Below are 15,866 nucleotides of genomic sequence, written 5' to 3' on the forward strand. Positions count from 1 at the left end.
TCTTACTACTGATGCAATTCTCTACCTATATAAGAGCCAACTAGGATGGAGTTCTGTTGCTACATCTGAGCAGAAGCTGATAGAAAGACCTTATCTTGCCTTAACAGAGTTCAAAGTAGACTTCATAGCCTAGTAGGGGATGCTTTTTTCCCTTCTTTGCAATTTTTTTCCCACAGATGCGACATTGCTCGCCTGTCCCTGCTTTATCACTATTTTCATGGCAAGTGCTTGCCTGAGCTCCAATCTATAGCCCCCTCCCATGACAAACTTTCACAAAAAACACTCATCTAGCTGAAACCACTATCAATAATTTTCCCTACTCTTTATCTGTGCCTAAAACTAAACTAAATCCCATGAACAAAGTTTATTAGAAGTGTACGCCTGTGGAACTCTGTTCCATTTCCCTGCTTTCCAACTGACTACAATATGGTCATCTTCACATCCAACATAAAATATGGTCATCTTCAAATCCAACAAGAACAAGTTTTTAAAGAGCTGTCCCCTTAAGTAATCCAATTTACCAAATTTCCACTATTAACGATTACTACGATATTATCCCATTGACTACCATACATAATTAACTCATATCCTTCAGTGGCTTCCAGGTCTTGATATGTGGTACTCCTTTGTAAAGAAAAAAAGTGCATACTCATGACGTTGTGTAATTGAGTTGAGAATTTTATTATTTATCTACTCCAAGCACAACAGAGTGGGAGGAAAGTTTTGGAAAAGTAGAAACTAACTTTGTTGTCGATTTTCATCAAAAGAAAAAATTGGCTTTTTATGCATTCAAGGCAGATCAAAATGGAAAGTTTGACAAATTCAGAAAATTGTATTTGCATGTCTTAAAATATTTTGATTTGTTTTTAGTAATTCAGGCGAATGAATGTGTTAAGCTATATGTGCAAAAACGAGTTTAGGCATTTTCATTTTGGGGACCAAAAAGTAAACTTTGTCATTACAAATAAACTGCTTTCTAATATTAATTTATGACTCGTCAAAATGTGATTGTGGATTATTTTGATGTTTTCCAAGACAACTGTCGAATTTGAGCAATCTTAGTCGTGAACATCATTGTATGATCACATTAAAGTAAGCATACTACCCTTTAACCAGTGTTAACATTTATCAAGCCAGTGCTTTGATTGAACATTATCTTTTTCTATCAGAAAGCAATACTTTATCAGTACACAAAATTCATATTTGTCCATCATTTGAAAAATTTTGAACAGTAGCTGCAATTAAATAACTGTAATTTGTAAACTGATAATCCAATTAATCTCAAATGTTAACACATGCCATATGAAGTTTAGTACTTTATAAAACTCTGATTTTTTTTAATTTACTGGTGACATCTGATTTATTGAATGATATGTTAAATGTATTTTAATTTTAAAAATTTAAATATGAATTTTTTTTTTCACTGAGTGTTTTTATTGAAATTATCATTTTTCTGTTACTCATGCTATAAAAAGTGTTTGGACGATTAATCGGAATCGGAAATTGAGAAAATCTTAATCTTAGAAAATTGTGCCTCCTTTCTGATGCTGAAAATGATTCTTGCAATTGTTTATTATTTTGCTTGTTTTTGTTTAAAACTTAATTTTCCATTTGCTGCTATTAATGATAAAAATGTAAGTGTGTTTTGGTTTTAAACTATAAACAAAATTCAAATGTAGAGATCATCCACACAAATGTATTTTTACATTTACGAAAATATATAATATGGGCTTTTGAAAAAACAACTGTCCAGCTAAATATTTAGTGATTTTAAAGAATCGGAATTGGAAATTAAAAACAGAATTATTAATTGTATCAGAATCAGGAAAAATTTTATAATCGTCCCATCACTAGTTACAACCCTCCCTCTTATTTTAAGGTACAGAATTTTTCAATTTTGTTTTTATTTCTTGAATACCACGTACTACATTTAATCTTCTCACTGCAATTATGTATTTTTACGAATTGTCTCTATTCTAATTTCATCTTATATTCCAGTGCATTCCTGTACAGTCTTATAAAAAGTAACATTTCTACATCTCCTACGATTGAACAGATTGTAGACGATCCAGACTACGAGACAGGAATTGTAAGTCATTTGATTTAGATTTTTATATAGTCATGTGTCAGTTTATCTGCCCATATGCTAAAGCTGTACACTTTCTGGTCCAATGCCAACCAAACTTTCAGAATGTCTTACTATAAAGTTTTTAACATACACTACACAACTTTTGACTCCTGGGAGTCAATATTTGTTACATATATTATGACATAATTGGAAATTCCAAAATATTTGCATAAATATTTGGAAATTCTGTCAGCTGATGTTGATTTCAAACATATGGTCATAGATTTTCAGTAATACGTATAGATCATCAGCAGCAAACAGTTATGTCTGCTGCTGCTGCTGCTTTCAACCAATTGTACACATTATGGCTGTGTGTTTTTAATATTTAATTCACTCTCATGGCCGGATTAACATAATTTCTTTCCCTCTCTCACATTTAAGTATAAATCTAAATATAGTTTTCTCTAGAAATGTCTCCTTAAAATCGGCTCTTTCCAAAAATCTTTCTCCTAAATTGTAAGTGCTAAAAATGGACCTCTAAAAATTTCTGAACTTGAAAAGGTAAATATACTTTGAATATTTAAACATATAAACTATATTTAGAATGATTTAAAAATTACATTTTTATAAATGAGGGATATACATTCGGCAGTGTATATTATTTCACAGCCATTCTGCATTTAGCGAGTAAATGAGAAAGAATTACGGTTTTTATTCATACAAGATTTGCTAACCAAATTCTTGAGATTTGAGCTATGTCCAAGGGGAATAACTCCGACATATCAAATAATTTATCCTCCAAGGGAGATACCTTCTAGATTCCTACACCACTATTACTGTTATAATCCTATTTACTTGCCTCCCCACGAGGGCAGAGTTAGACACAAGGTCGGTTTTTAATGTGGGGAAAATCCAGCTCCCCAAAAAGGGGCGCTCTGGATAGAAACAAAAATAAAAATTGTTTCAGTCATGGAGGACTTCTCCTCCACTGACTGAGGACAGAAAAGGTGAAGTGTAGCATCAGGACATATAGTGATCTTGGCCCGAACGACAAGCAGATGGTTAGAGGTTTCTATTTATTACTACTGCTACTATTACTACTACTAGTTATTTTTATATTGCTCTTGCTAACAGTTTTGTTCATTTTCACTTTTAAATTATGAAAAATAATAAGATCCACAATTATATAAAAAGTAAATAAATAATTTATTAGACAAAATAATCGTCTTTTAAAACAACTAATTGCCTAAAATAAAAATTATTTTATTAATCTTTTATTTGCCATATCTCTGATGTGTGTATAACTCGTTACATCCTCTTGTAGTCAGAACTCACATGTCATCTCATGTTCGATTAATTCGAAGGAAACCAGTTTTCATCTCTATTATTCAAATGAGGAACACATTAATGGCTACAAATCAGAGAGAGGGAGGGGGAGTTATTCACATGATTAAGATAGGAAGATGAGATGTAGAGACAGGCTAAAGTAGATATGCATTTCAATTCATGACTGCATCATTGAGGCTGGAGCAAGCAATTGGTTTATGTAAACACAGCTTACAAGAACAGAGACTATTATATACTTCTAGAGAAATTATGACAGATTCTCAAATTTTGTTTATCACATTTTAACCCTATATCCACCAACCATTGTACCAGCTCTATCAATCATTCCATCTATGATATTGGGTGTAACCTCATTTGGCAACATTACTAACTCCAACGTTATTTCCATAATCTTTGTCTCCTTTATCTTTTCTTCTGGCTGTGTCGCTGTGTCTCTCATTGGTGGTTCACAAGAGGGCATGCACAGATTTATAGAATAATAGATGGAGTTTCATTCTATATTCATAAACAACTTTATTTGTCATTCTCATTAGTAGTGTTGGAAGATGAGAGAAACTGGTTAGTAGGTTGAATTGTTTTTGTGTAAAGATAGATTTAATATCATGCCGGTTGGTTGAAGGAGAGAATAGTTCAGTTCCATTTGCACATGTTTATAGCTAGTAGCCGTTGGTATGAAGGAAGCCAGTTAAAGGAGAAAGAAAGGGGCAAAGACCAGTGTGTTTATGTATGTACGAGCATGTATCTGATAGTAGAGACAGGACAAGGAGTTAGTGTCTCGTAAAAAAGAGTAGGTGTGTGTGTGTGTGTGTTGGTGTATGTTCTTTAGCATGACAAAGAATGTTCGTTTTGATACCGCACGTGGAAATAAATGGTAGTTAGAAGAGAGCCATTGTTATCTTGTTGTACTCACGTTCAGCCGGGTGGGGAGGTCGAAGTTCCCCGCCGATGTGTGCTGCTGAGCAGAGCAGCAAGAAGAAGAGGAAGAGGGTTTTAGATTTCGCCTTTTATGTACTTGATCATGTGATTGAGAGCTGGCTTGTGATTGGACAAGCCAGGAGGAAATGGATTTCAAATCTCGAATCATGAGAATTAGCTTCTGCCTGTGATGTAGCGAGTGTCGGCTGCTACAGATTCACAATTATACAAAAAAAATAAAACACAAACTCTGACACATTGTGCAACTATCAGTTGCACTCTGGGTGGGTATGTGAAAACATTGACCCTCAGAACACTAAGGTCTCCATCTGCATCTTCTGCCGAGGCCATGTGCACCAATTGTTGTATCAGCTCATCTCTATCTAAACTGACTCACAATCTACATTCCACTGTGCCCAACTTGCAGTTCTCCTCAACTCTGTGTTTGCCATCTCAAACCCAAGACTGTCCACAATTATCTCCAACTGTTGCAAAACTCATGATCGCACCTAAAACTAACTAAAATATGTTCACCAATCCTTTGTTTGGTTCAGTCATTCACCTTACTTTGATTGTGATCCCATGTCAGCTTTCTTTTGTGTGTGTTGGTGAACAATGCCCTTTCTGTTTCTGAATTTTTGAGAAGAGGATTGGTTATTTGTTTTATTTCAGAGTACTGTTCTTATCTTGAATATCATTTTCACAACGTTTTGGTCAATTTAACCTCTGATCTTCTTCAGGTGTACCTTGTTGAACATGGGAATGTTTCGGTCGAACTTTGGATGGAATATCAAATGGAACTCTTTATTTACTTCATGGGGGCAGCATGCTCTCGTTTCATCAACCATGACTGAATAGAAGTCCGAAGTAATTCATAATTGTATTTTTCAGTCACCCACACCGAGGATTGAACCTTCAACCTTCCGGATATCACTTGTACAATTTATTTTTCCAAATACTCTAACCGCTATACCATGGGTCTTTGTTGAAAAAATACAATTGCAAATTACTTAGGACCCCTATCTATTCATGGTTGATGGAATTAGAGTATGCTACCCCTGGTAAGTAAATAAAGAAATCCGTTCAAAATTCTGTCCAAATTTCCGAGTTCGACAAGATACACTTGAAGAAGGTCAAAGGTTACATTGACCGAAACGTTGTGGAAACGATATTCAAGATGAGAACAGTAGTTCAGTGAATCCAAAATAATACGAATTTCCTCTTCATTGTTCTACTGAAAAACTTATTTCTCTCTTTTTGTTTAGTTCCTAATATTTGTGTGTGTGTGTGGGGGGGGTTATGTCAATAGTATTACATAACATTCTCTCAATTTTAGAATGAGGATTCTATATTCGTTCTGAGCAGATTTTTATTAATCTATCATTCTTTTATCCTCATTATATTACCTGCTCACCTAAACAGTTTGGTACTCTTGCAGTATTTTACCCACCGATTTCACGATCTTAGCCAAGCGTTGACGAACGCTTTCGGCGTTAACGCCGACGAAAGCCGAGAATTCGGAGCTACGGTGCAAGAACGCTAAAAGTATGTGAATAGCAACAACATTACAAGGAAAAGATATTACACACACAACAAAATGGATAAAATTAATACAAAAAATTTGGATAAAATAAATCACAAACACTTACCGTAAGTTTTTTTAAAGTAAAATAAATTTATTTTGTTGAATATATATATTTTTTTTGGTTCATTTTGTTTTCCGATAGCTTTTTTTTTGGGGGGGGGTAAGCAACAGTAATAAACACTTCAATGTTTTTTTTTTTGTTTAACAAAACGTTATTAAACAGTAACAACAATGTTTTTTTTTTTTTTTTTCCCAGTAATGTTTGTGGGGGGGGGGACAACAATTACTGTTTATCTTTAGTTCCGACTGGAAGATTTTCTACTGACTGTAGAGAGGCAAAGTAGGGAGCAACAAAGGGTTTTCAGAGGATGTGGAAAGAAGCTCCTTCCCAAACCGGGTAGCCTTCCGCGATTTGATTTATTATGGAGACAAAAGGGTTGTGTCCAAATTTTTGTCTCCACATAAATTCGCATAAATATGTTTCCAACAGCTCCCGGTTTTTTTTTTGGTTTTTTTTATCGCTAAATTAAATAGCTGAAATGAAAGGCTGTGTATTTTTACTTTGAACAATAAAATAACTGAAATGAAACGCTATGTGTGTAATTTCAATGAAAATTATTCGTCTGCTGCACGTTCGTTTGAAGCGCCCTGATTGGCTGATAGAGTATCGTACCGCTCGCCATGTTCCGGCGTTTTTCGACGGATGTCGATCAACGCTCGGCTAAGATCGTGAAATCGGTGGGTAAAATACTGCAGGAGTACCAACAGTTTTATTATTTTATTAATCATATTGAAACTTTTTACTAGAAACCAAGTTATTTTATATAATAATTGTATGCTTCAGTAAAAATGTTCTCATTTTGTATTATGTAAACAATATTTTATTTCAACATTCTTTTTACATTTTCAAAAAAAAAAACAATACATTTATTTTTTTGTATGTATAATTTTTAGAGTCAAACAACAGCTTCATCAAATAGTCTTGTATCTGCTGTAGAATCGGAAACAGTAAGTAGAAAATATTTCAACTTTTTTAATTTCCTAATCAAAATCTTGCTTAAAATCTTTTTGTATCATGTCACCATTTAAAGTTGTGATATTAAGATATGCATTTGGTATTAGGGGTTAATAGTGAAACTAAAAACAATTTAATTTAAAAATTTTCGAGAACCAAATACTGTTATATAATTTTTTAATTAAATGAATGCAGCCATTTTTTTTCTGAGACTCTCATTGTAGATATACCTTTTTTCTTTTTCTTCATTTTTTGGATGCCATTAACTCGACCCCTTATGCAATTTTGTTGTAAAATCTTAAATTCATCTGGTTGTGCGGTTGGCACAAACTCTGAACAGAAGGAGATTAGTCACATTTTTGAAAACATTAATTTGAAAATTTTCAAAAACGAAATAAATTTTTATTAAATAAATAAAATCATTTTTTTTTTATTTCTGAAATTTTCAGTGTTAGTTCCAGAAAAGAACATGATTTTATTTATTTAATAAAAAATTATTTAGCATTATTTGGTTTTCTAAACTTTTCTAATAAACCTAATGAAATAATGTTTGCAAAGACTTAACCAAGCTCCAATTCAAAAAGAATTTGTTTTTAACCAATAACTGATTGAAAATAATCCATCTTAAATCATTTCCTGAGTTTAATGAAAATTTCAGTATTAATTTTATAATAGTAAGAGTTATTTAACTGTTGTAATAGAAGATAATGATTTAGTGGTTAATAACATGGACTGATGACCTGGGTGTTCCAAGTTTGAATCTAGTTCGTTTCATAAAAATCACATTAAATTTCCACTATTAATTAATAATAGTAAGAGTCATTTAACTGTTTGAATGCATTGATATTTTGAAATTTTATAACGATTAGAGATCAAACATGATAATTGATTTTTCTTTGTTAATTTCTTTATTTAAAATTCTTTTTTCAATTAAAAAGTCTTCGTCAGGAAAAATACTGACATTTTTTTTCTTTTTTTATGTAAGATCTTGTAACTTTGAGGACAGCAGATAAATTCTATATAAAAAATGAATATCAATATAAAATATTTATTTTATTAAAAGTTACAGATATATTTTGGCCACTTAAATTATTTCACCTTAATATATTTTCTACTCAAATAGTTCAGGGATTACACAATTTGCTGTATGGAAATCAATTTTAGAAACTGACCCTTTTTTGCCATTGAACACCAACATTTATGCAGTGGTCTTATTTTGGCTTACGATCTCCCTTTATGCCCATCATGATCTTACTTGGAACCTACTCTCCATTTCTGCACTAGAAAAAGAACTGCACAATATTACCAGAAACTGTTTCACTGCTAGTTTTGACTAAACCAAAGGAATGCTGTTTTTGCTATAATGCTCCCTGGACTTTGGAATGAACTCCCAGGAGATGCAATAAGTCCATCAAAGATGCAACAGTTCAAGGGTAAATTTGATAGATACTGGGCTACTGTATTCCCTTCTATGTAAATTTGTGCCCGCACCCTTTTCCCTACGATGCAACTGTAGCATGCTTGTTTTATTTTTGGCCAAATTTATTGTATTGAGTTGAATATACAATGATACATGTTGGTATATTTTTTTATTAGTTGCTGCGAAATATATATTCAATTCAAAATCAGAGAAAACGCTAGTATATATTGATTGTATTATTAAATATATATGCTTTTCATACTCAAATGATTTGTTTTTCAGATTTATGTTGTCCAAACCAATAATACTCCACGGAACCAAGAAGAGGATTTGTCGTTTTTTGAAAAGTTACCTCCTGTCAAAAAAAGATTGCTGTAAGTAGTTAGTAGTTATTTCCCTTAGATTTTTCAATTTTATTTTCTTTTTTTTAATGGAAATTGCTGCAGACAAGGCATAAAGCCAGTTGCTTTTAGGATCTAACAAGAATTATTGCATTTCAGTTAAAAAAAAAATTAACAAAGAGCAAACTTTACAGAATGGATGACATAACTCATCAACTGGATAGACTGAAATAGTTTGAGAAATAAACTTGCATCATCCGATAGAGCTGACATGTCAGAAATGAACCACAAATAATGACTAACACTTACCTATATTCCTTTAGAAGACATCCATTCAAGGTTGCCAAAATAGTAGGTCCATTTTAGCGAGCATAGCCTGTTAGTTAACTTGCATTCAACACTTATTTATTAGAGGTGCCTTCAATAAGTTTTCATACATTTTTTTGTATTTTTATTTTTTATAGTTTTTATTGATAGTACACACAGGAAACTCTGCACGCCTTTGAAATAATCTCCGCTCGCTGCAATGCACTTGTTGTACCGTTTCAACAACTTCTGGAAGGCCCCATGGAAGTCGTCTTGTGTGTATAAATGACCCTCGTCACAGCCTCTCATTTCATCTCAATTGTTTCATATCGACAGCCTCTAAGGTTTTCCTTGAGCTTACGGAATAACCAAAAGTCATAGGGAGCAAGTTCTGGACTCTAGGGAGGGTGAAGAGCTGTCTTGATGCCATCTTGATCAAATAATCTGTGATAAGGATTTGTGGACTGGTGCATTGTTCTCAACTTAACATTCACAGGGAACATGATACATTGAAAGCATTGCCAAGGTTGCTGCAGAGAAGGTGGACTCTCTCTACTGTGCTAGTAAGTTACTTATGCCTGAAAGTATCCTGCATCTCTACAAGGCCACCATTCGCCCATGTATGAAGTATTGTTGTCACATTTGGGCTGGTGCATCTGCTACTAGTATCTCACTTCTGGACAAGATTCAAAAGAGAGTCGGCAACCTGATAGGTCCTAAACTCTCAAATAAGCTTCTATCTCTGTCCTACCAATGAAATGTTGCATCCCTCTGCCTGTTTTTACAAGTATTTTAATAGTGATGCTCCGATTAACTACCAGCCCTTATACCTCTTCGACGTAAATACCTCAACAAACAGCAAAATCACACTCCTATTAGAGATCCCTAGATGTAAAAAAAACCTACTTCAATAGTTTCTTTCCCAGAACTACTAGACTTTGGGTTCCTGCTTTCCCAACTATACTGACATGCAGAAGTTCAAGTGTAATGTGAACAGACATCTCGTTACTCAACTCCCTACATAGTATTTCTGCAACTTATGTTCTCGATAGTAGCCCCCTACATCAAAGTGACACTGTGCCTTGTTTGGGGTGAAAATGGAATAAAATAAAAAAATAAATAAATAAAAAATGCCATGGACCCGATTTGAAGAGTACTGGCCTCTTCTGATGAAATCTCTTCCTGAATTTCCTTAAAAACTTAACATAATATTCCTTGTTGACTGTCTGTCCAGTGGGAACCCAGTGCATGTAGATCACACTCATGCTGTCCAAAAAAGAGGTCATCATAAGTTTTTGGGTGGATTTGCTCTGTCTGGCTTTCTTGGGTTTGAGAGAGTCAGCATGCTTCCGCTAGGAACTCTGTTTCTTGGTCTCTGAGTCATAGCAGTAGATTCAGCTTTAATTGCAGGTCATCAGAGCATCAAGAACTGCAGGATCTGAATTGATCAGCTTTACCATCTCCCTGCTGTCATATTACAATCAGGCTTTGGTAGGGTGTATTCTGATTTCTGCTGTAACTTTTCATTTGAACCTGAAATCATAAAAATTGTTTAGTCATTTCATAAGATGTATACCAGTAACATACTGAATTGTGAAGAATCTACAACAATTTTAAATGCCTGTACAAAAAAGTCTGGAAACTTATTGAAGGCACCTCGTAACCTGATAAAACGACATTTTAATTCAACAAATGGCGTTCAAAAATTTAACGTTCATATTATTCAATAAGAAAAGAAATTATATTTCGGGGGGAAAAATAAAAAACATGATAAAAAACATGATGAACAACACCGGATTCATGTTGACAGTCCAATTGTATTTTTGGCTGGGAGCAAAGTGTAGTACCTGTTCTGAGACTACACTTCACCTTTTCTGTCCTTGATCAGTGAAGGAGAGATCCTTCAAGATTGAGGTAATTTTTATTTTTGTTCCTATCCAGAGCGCTCCTTTTTGAAGAGCAGAATTCTTCCCACATTAAAAACCGACATTGTGTCTAACTCTGCCCTCGTGGGGAGGCAAATAAATTGGAACAACTAATTTCTGCAATAATAAAATGGCAGATTTAATTTTCCCCACATATTAAAAAATGAGAGTAAAGGAAAGGGTAAATGTGAGTCAGATAATTTCTCACAACACAAAAACGAAAATTACTGTAGAAACAATTTTTTTTTGAGGGGATGGTCACCACTTATCAAGGCCCAAAGGCCACTCGAGGATAAGGGTTAATGAATGTAAGGTAGTAGTGTAGTAATTGTTAATGGTGTAAATTTGGTAAAATTTGATTATTTATGGGGACAACTAAACAAGAATTTGTTTACATTGGATTTGAAGGCTACCATGTTGTATTCAGCCGGGAAGCAGGACAGCGAAACAGTGTTCCACAGGTGGGTAGTTCTGAGAAAGAAGCTTTGTTTATGGAATCTGAATTTAGATTTAGGCACATATAGAGAATGTGGGAAATCGTATATAGTGGTTGTAGTTAGTGGAGTGTTTTCAGTGAAAGTTTGGTAAGGGAAGACCATAGATTGGAGTTCAGTCGAGCACTTGTCTTAAAAGTAATGATAGAGCAGAGACAGGCTTGCAATGTCTCTTTTGTGGGAAAGAAGTTGCAGGGAAGAGAAAAGTGCATTACCTACTAGGTTCCAAGGCAGGTTTTGGACTCTATCAAAGCTGGATAAGGCACACTGAGCAGCTCCTGCCCAGATGTGGCAACAATATTCCATTTTAGGACGTACCTAAACACATATTCTCTCCTAACAATACATGCATTCTTTTGTTTTATTCTACATTCAACCCATGTGTTGTATTTCGCTGATGACAATCATCAAATGTGTTTTAAGTCTATTTAATTTCTAAAAAAGAAAACAATCTTTGTCATTTCTTGATTTATACACTCATTTGGCGATAATAAAAACAAACAAAGCTGGTTATAAAAATATTTTGGTTATTTCAAAATATAATCTTTCAGTTTTTTAATGACAATTTGACAAGTCTAATGGCTTACATGACGGTGGTGATGATGGTAAAGAAGAATGTGTTGCTAATACTCTCTCATGTTGCTCTCTTGACTTCCAACTCTGTCTCTCTCTGTATATCTTTTTATTGGCCCAGATGACGTCAACTTTCCAACCATATATTGTTTCAAAAATGTGAGTCAAACTCGCTGATCAGAGATTTTACATCCTAGAATTTAACTCCCGTTTGATGTCATCTCCTGGGCCTTGCATCCAGACTTGTGACCGACTTTTGTTCGACGTTACTCCCCGGAGATCTGGATTATCCAACACCATGTACTTATGTCAGGACTTATGCAGATTATTTGACTGGTAGCCATGTTTTTTATCTGATAAACAACGCTTTAAGCAAACTACGCTGTACTTAGTTTTTTTATTTAAAAAAACTAAATTTTATGATTTTTAGCGATTAAAAAGTTTTCATTATTTTGAATACAAACAAAATCTGTGTAGTCGAATTAAATTGTTGCCCTTGAATTTTGTCAAAATTTAAAATATATAATGCCCAGCCCTTATCCCATTCAGCTCATCGTAAAATTTGATTTTCTTAAATAAAAAAAAATAAAAAAACTTGATCAAATTATGTGATTTTTTAAATATGCCACCTCCATTCCATGATGGGCATGTGCATTATAAAGACATTTCTGCATTTACTTTACTTAAAATTTTCATTGAAATTTTCAATTGTATGCTAATTAGCAACTCTACATTCTTCTATACTTTTATGTTGTTAGCTGTTTCTTCTGAAGAAAAAAAAGAATATTTTTTGAAAACTTAATCTTTTGTTTATGGCAATTATTCATTATTTTTTTAACTTTTGATGAATTTATGAATAATGTAAATTTTTATTTTTCATCATTTTATTTTGTTTTAGATTAATGTTCTATTTAGAATAATGAGCATCTCTTTACCAAGATCTAATATAAAATCTCTCTCTCTCTCTCTCTCTCTATATATATATATATAATGTATATATTATAAAAGTAAGTTTGTTTGTGCATGTGCTAAGCTGTCTATCAAACAACTATCAATTTTTGGTCTATAAACATGCGATGTGGAACAAATTTGATAATAAAGCTTCTAAGATACAAATATGTTATTAAAAATCATCAGATTTTTGTTTAAACTTTACTTTTTTCTTATTAATTCTGTATAGTAAATTATTCATGATGTAAATGTAATGTGGATAAAATCTCTTTACTTTTCTAAGGGATCAAAATTGAAAAAATTGGAATAATGCATGTGCAAATCGACTGCGTTACTTTGTAAAGTTATGATATGCATATATCTTTAGGTTAGATGGTAGACAATACCACCAAAAAGTTAAATGTTTTGGTTTCGATTCTCACTGATGGCACCTAAAATCATTATTTTTAAACTTTTGAAATCACGACTATATACTATATTATAATCAATGGAGAATTCGCTACATAATAATAAATACAAAATCTGCAAAAATTCAAATTTGAGTGTATTTTATGACCAGGAAATACTGGGTGGCCAGCTAAAATATGTGTTTTTATGTTTAGGGGAGAAATATGCTTATTCAATTATATTCTATCTTTTATCTTTACCAATCAGTCCTTTTATTTATAAAGCTCAGTGTTTGTTAAATATAATTACAGAGCTTATACAAATAAATAACAAAAAGTCTATATTCCAAATTCCAAGATGTTCATCCTATAATTTATTTCTTTCAGCATCTTGACAGTACCTGTTTCGTAGTGCAGAAACTATCATAATTGTTATGCCAGTTTTTTTAATATTTTCCCCCCTGACTCATCAAAAGAATAACTCATTAATTTTAAAAAGAAAAGAAACAAAGAATTTTGGGCATGATTACATCAATTTGAAAATATCTGAAGAGTAGTTTTATGATATTTACGCCATCTTTTATATGTGGTTTCTATTACTTGTGTGTGTGTATATATATATATATATATATATATATGAGAAAGAAAATTAAAACTAAGTTGAAATTTACAATCAAAATTTATTGTTCGATTTAATACTCCAAAAAACAATTAAAGTTTTCTTGGCAATTTATGGCTATAATAAATTATGGTTTCACTTAATGCTATAACCAGCAAATTCTAGCATTGCTACAAATATAATTTGTTGATTTCTTTCTGTCCTTTGATGAGAAGAATAGCAAGAATAGCATTCTTTGAAACTCTGTGGAATAAGGACTTTGTAAATGTTTTTTGGAGTATTCAGTCGAACAATACATCTTGATTGTAAATTTCAACTTACAGTTTTAATTTTCTTTCTCTTATAAGCTCTATTGCTTATATATCTCTATTGCATATTGAGCTTTTTTATTCGGTTGGGATTAAATTATCTATATATAAATACTGTTATTTATATTCGATTGAAGTTTACCACTGTATATATGAGGTAAACACTACATCCTTTGGATTTCATTTCTCTCTCTCTCTCTCTCTATATATATATATATATAAAAATTATGTAATATTATATATATTGTGAATGATTCTATTGATGAAAGTCTTCTTTTTTAAATCATTCATATGACATTTATGTTTTTTCTTTCCTTTTTCTTTTCTAGTGGTATTACTTTAGCAATATTTTCAGGGATTTTGTACGGTTTAAATTTTACTCCAGCTATTTACATCCAAGACCGTTTTCATGATTCCAGTCAAAATGGTAGGTTTCCTTTTATTTTTATTCTTCTTTGTGTTGGACACTGCTTGAAATACTTATCTTTATGGTTTCTCAGATTTTCTGAACTTCAAAGCCATGTTAAAAAATCTTCCAATCATAAGGAACAAATTTTTTAAATCTCAAAGCAAAAAAAAGAAAAATTCTTTTAAATAAATAAATTTCACATCACAAACATATGTGGTGCATATTATTTGCTAAGTTTATTATGTGTTTTATATAACAAATTAATCATTTTTTAACTTTTTAAAAGGGTATTATTTTCCTTGATACTAATTGACATTAAAGCCAGCAACCAGAGTTTAAGACTAATTTCATGATCAGGATAACATTTGTCCCAATTTTGTTTTTGACATAAAAAAATCATGAGGATACAGTGAGTTTATGAGTTTTATAATTTGTAATATATTTTATAATAGGATTTTTATAATTTGTAATATATTTTATAATAGGATTTTTATAATTTGTAATATATTTTATAATAGGATTTTTATAATTTGTAATATATTTTATGATAGGATTTTTATAATTTGTAATATATTTTATAATAGGATTTTTATAATTTGTAATATATTTTATAATAGGATTTTTATAATTTGTAATATATTTTATGATAGGATTTTTATAATTTGTAATATATTTTATAATAGGATTTTTATAATTTGTAATATATTTTATAATAGGATTTTTATAATTTGTAATATATTTTATGATAGGATTTTTATAATTTGTAATATATTTTATAATAGGATTTTTATAATTTGTAATATATTTTATAATAGGATTTTTATAATTTGTAATATATTTTGTAATAGAATTTTTATAATTTGTAATATATTTTATGATAGGATTTTTATAATTTGTAATATATTTTATAATAGGATTTTTATAATTTGTAATATATTTTGTAATAGGATTTTTATAATTTGTAATATATTTTATAATAGGATTTTTATAATTTGTAATATATTTTATAATAGGATTTTTATAATTTGTAATATATTTTGTAATAGAATTTTTATAATTTGTAATATATTTTATAATAGGATTTTTATAATTTGTAATATATTTTATAATAGGATTTTTATAATTTGTAATATATTTTATAATAGGATTTTTATAATTTGTAATATATTTTATAATAGGATTTTTATAATTTGTAATATATTTT

General features: G+C 31.4%; 1 protein-coding gene across 1 annotated transcript in view; it reads left to right on the top strand.

The window, feature by feature from the left end:
* Positions 1-15,866, top strand: part of LOC145260331 (transmembrane protein 144-like) — a 72,584-nt gene that overhangs the window by 37,710 nt on the left and 19,008 nt on the right. The window contains exons 6-9 of the mRNA XM_080118247.1: positions 1,999-2,089; positions 6,870-6,923; positions 8,633-8,724; positions 14,583-14,680. Of these exons, the coding sequence (XP_079974373.1) occupies positions 1,999-2,089; positions 6,870-6,923; positions 8,633-8,724; positions 14,583-14,680 (335 nt within the window). The remainder of the gene's footprint in view (positions 1-1,998; positions 2,090-6,869; positions 6,924-8,632; positions 8,725-14,582; positions 14,681-15,866) is intronic.

The sequence above is a fragment of the Euprymna scolopes genome, chromosome 3, assembly GCF_053919585.1.
Source record: "Euprymna scolopes isolate OS-2025 chromosome 3, ASM5391958v1, whole genome shotgun sequence".
In the NCBI taxonomy this organism is placed as follows: Eukaryota; Metazoa; Mollusca; class Cephalopoda; order Sepiida; family Sepiolidae; genus Euprymna; species Euprymna scolopes.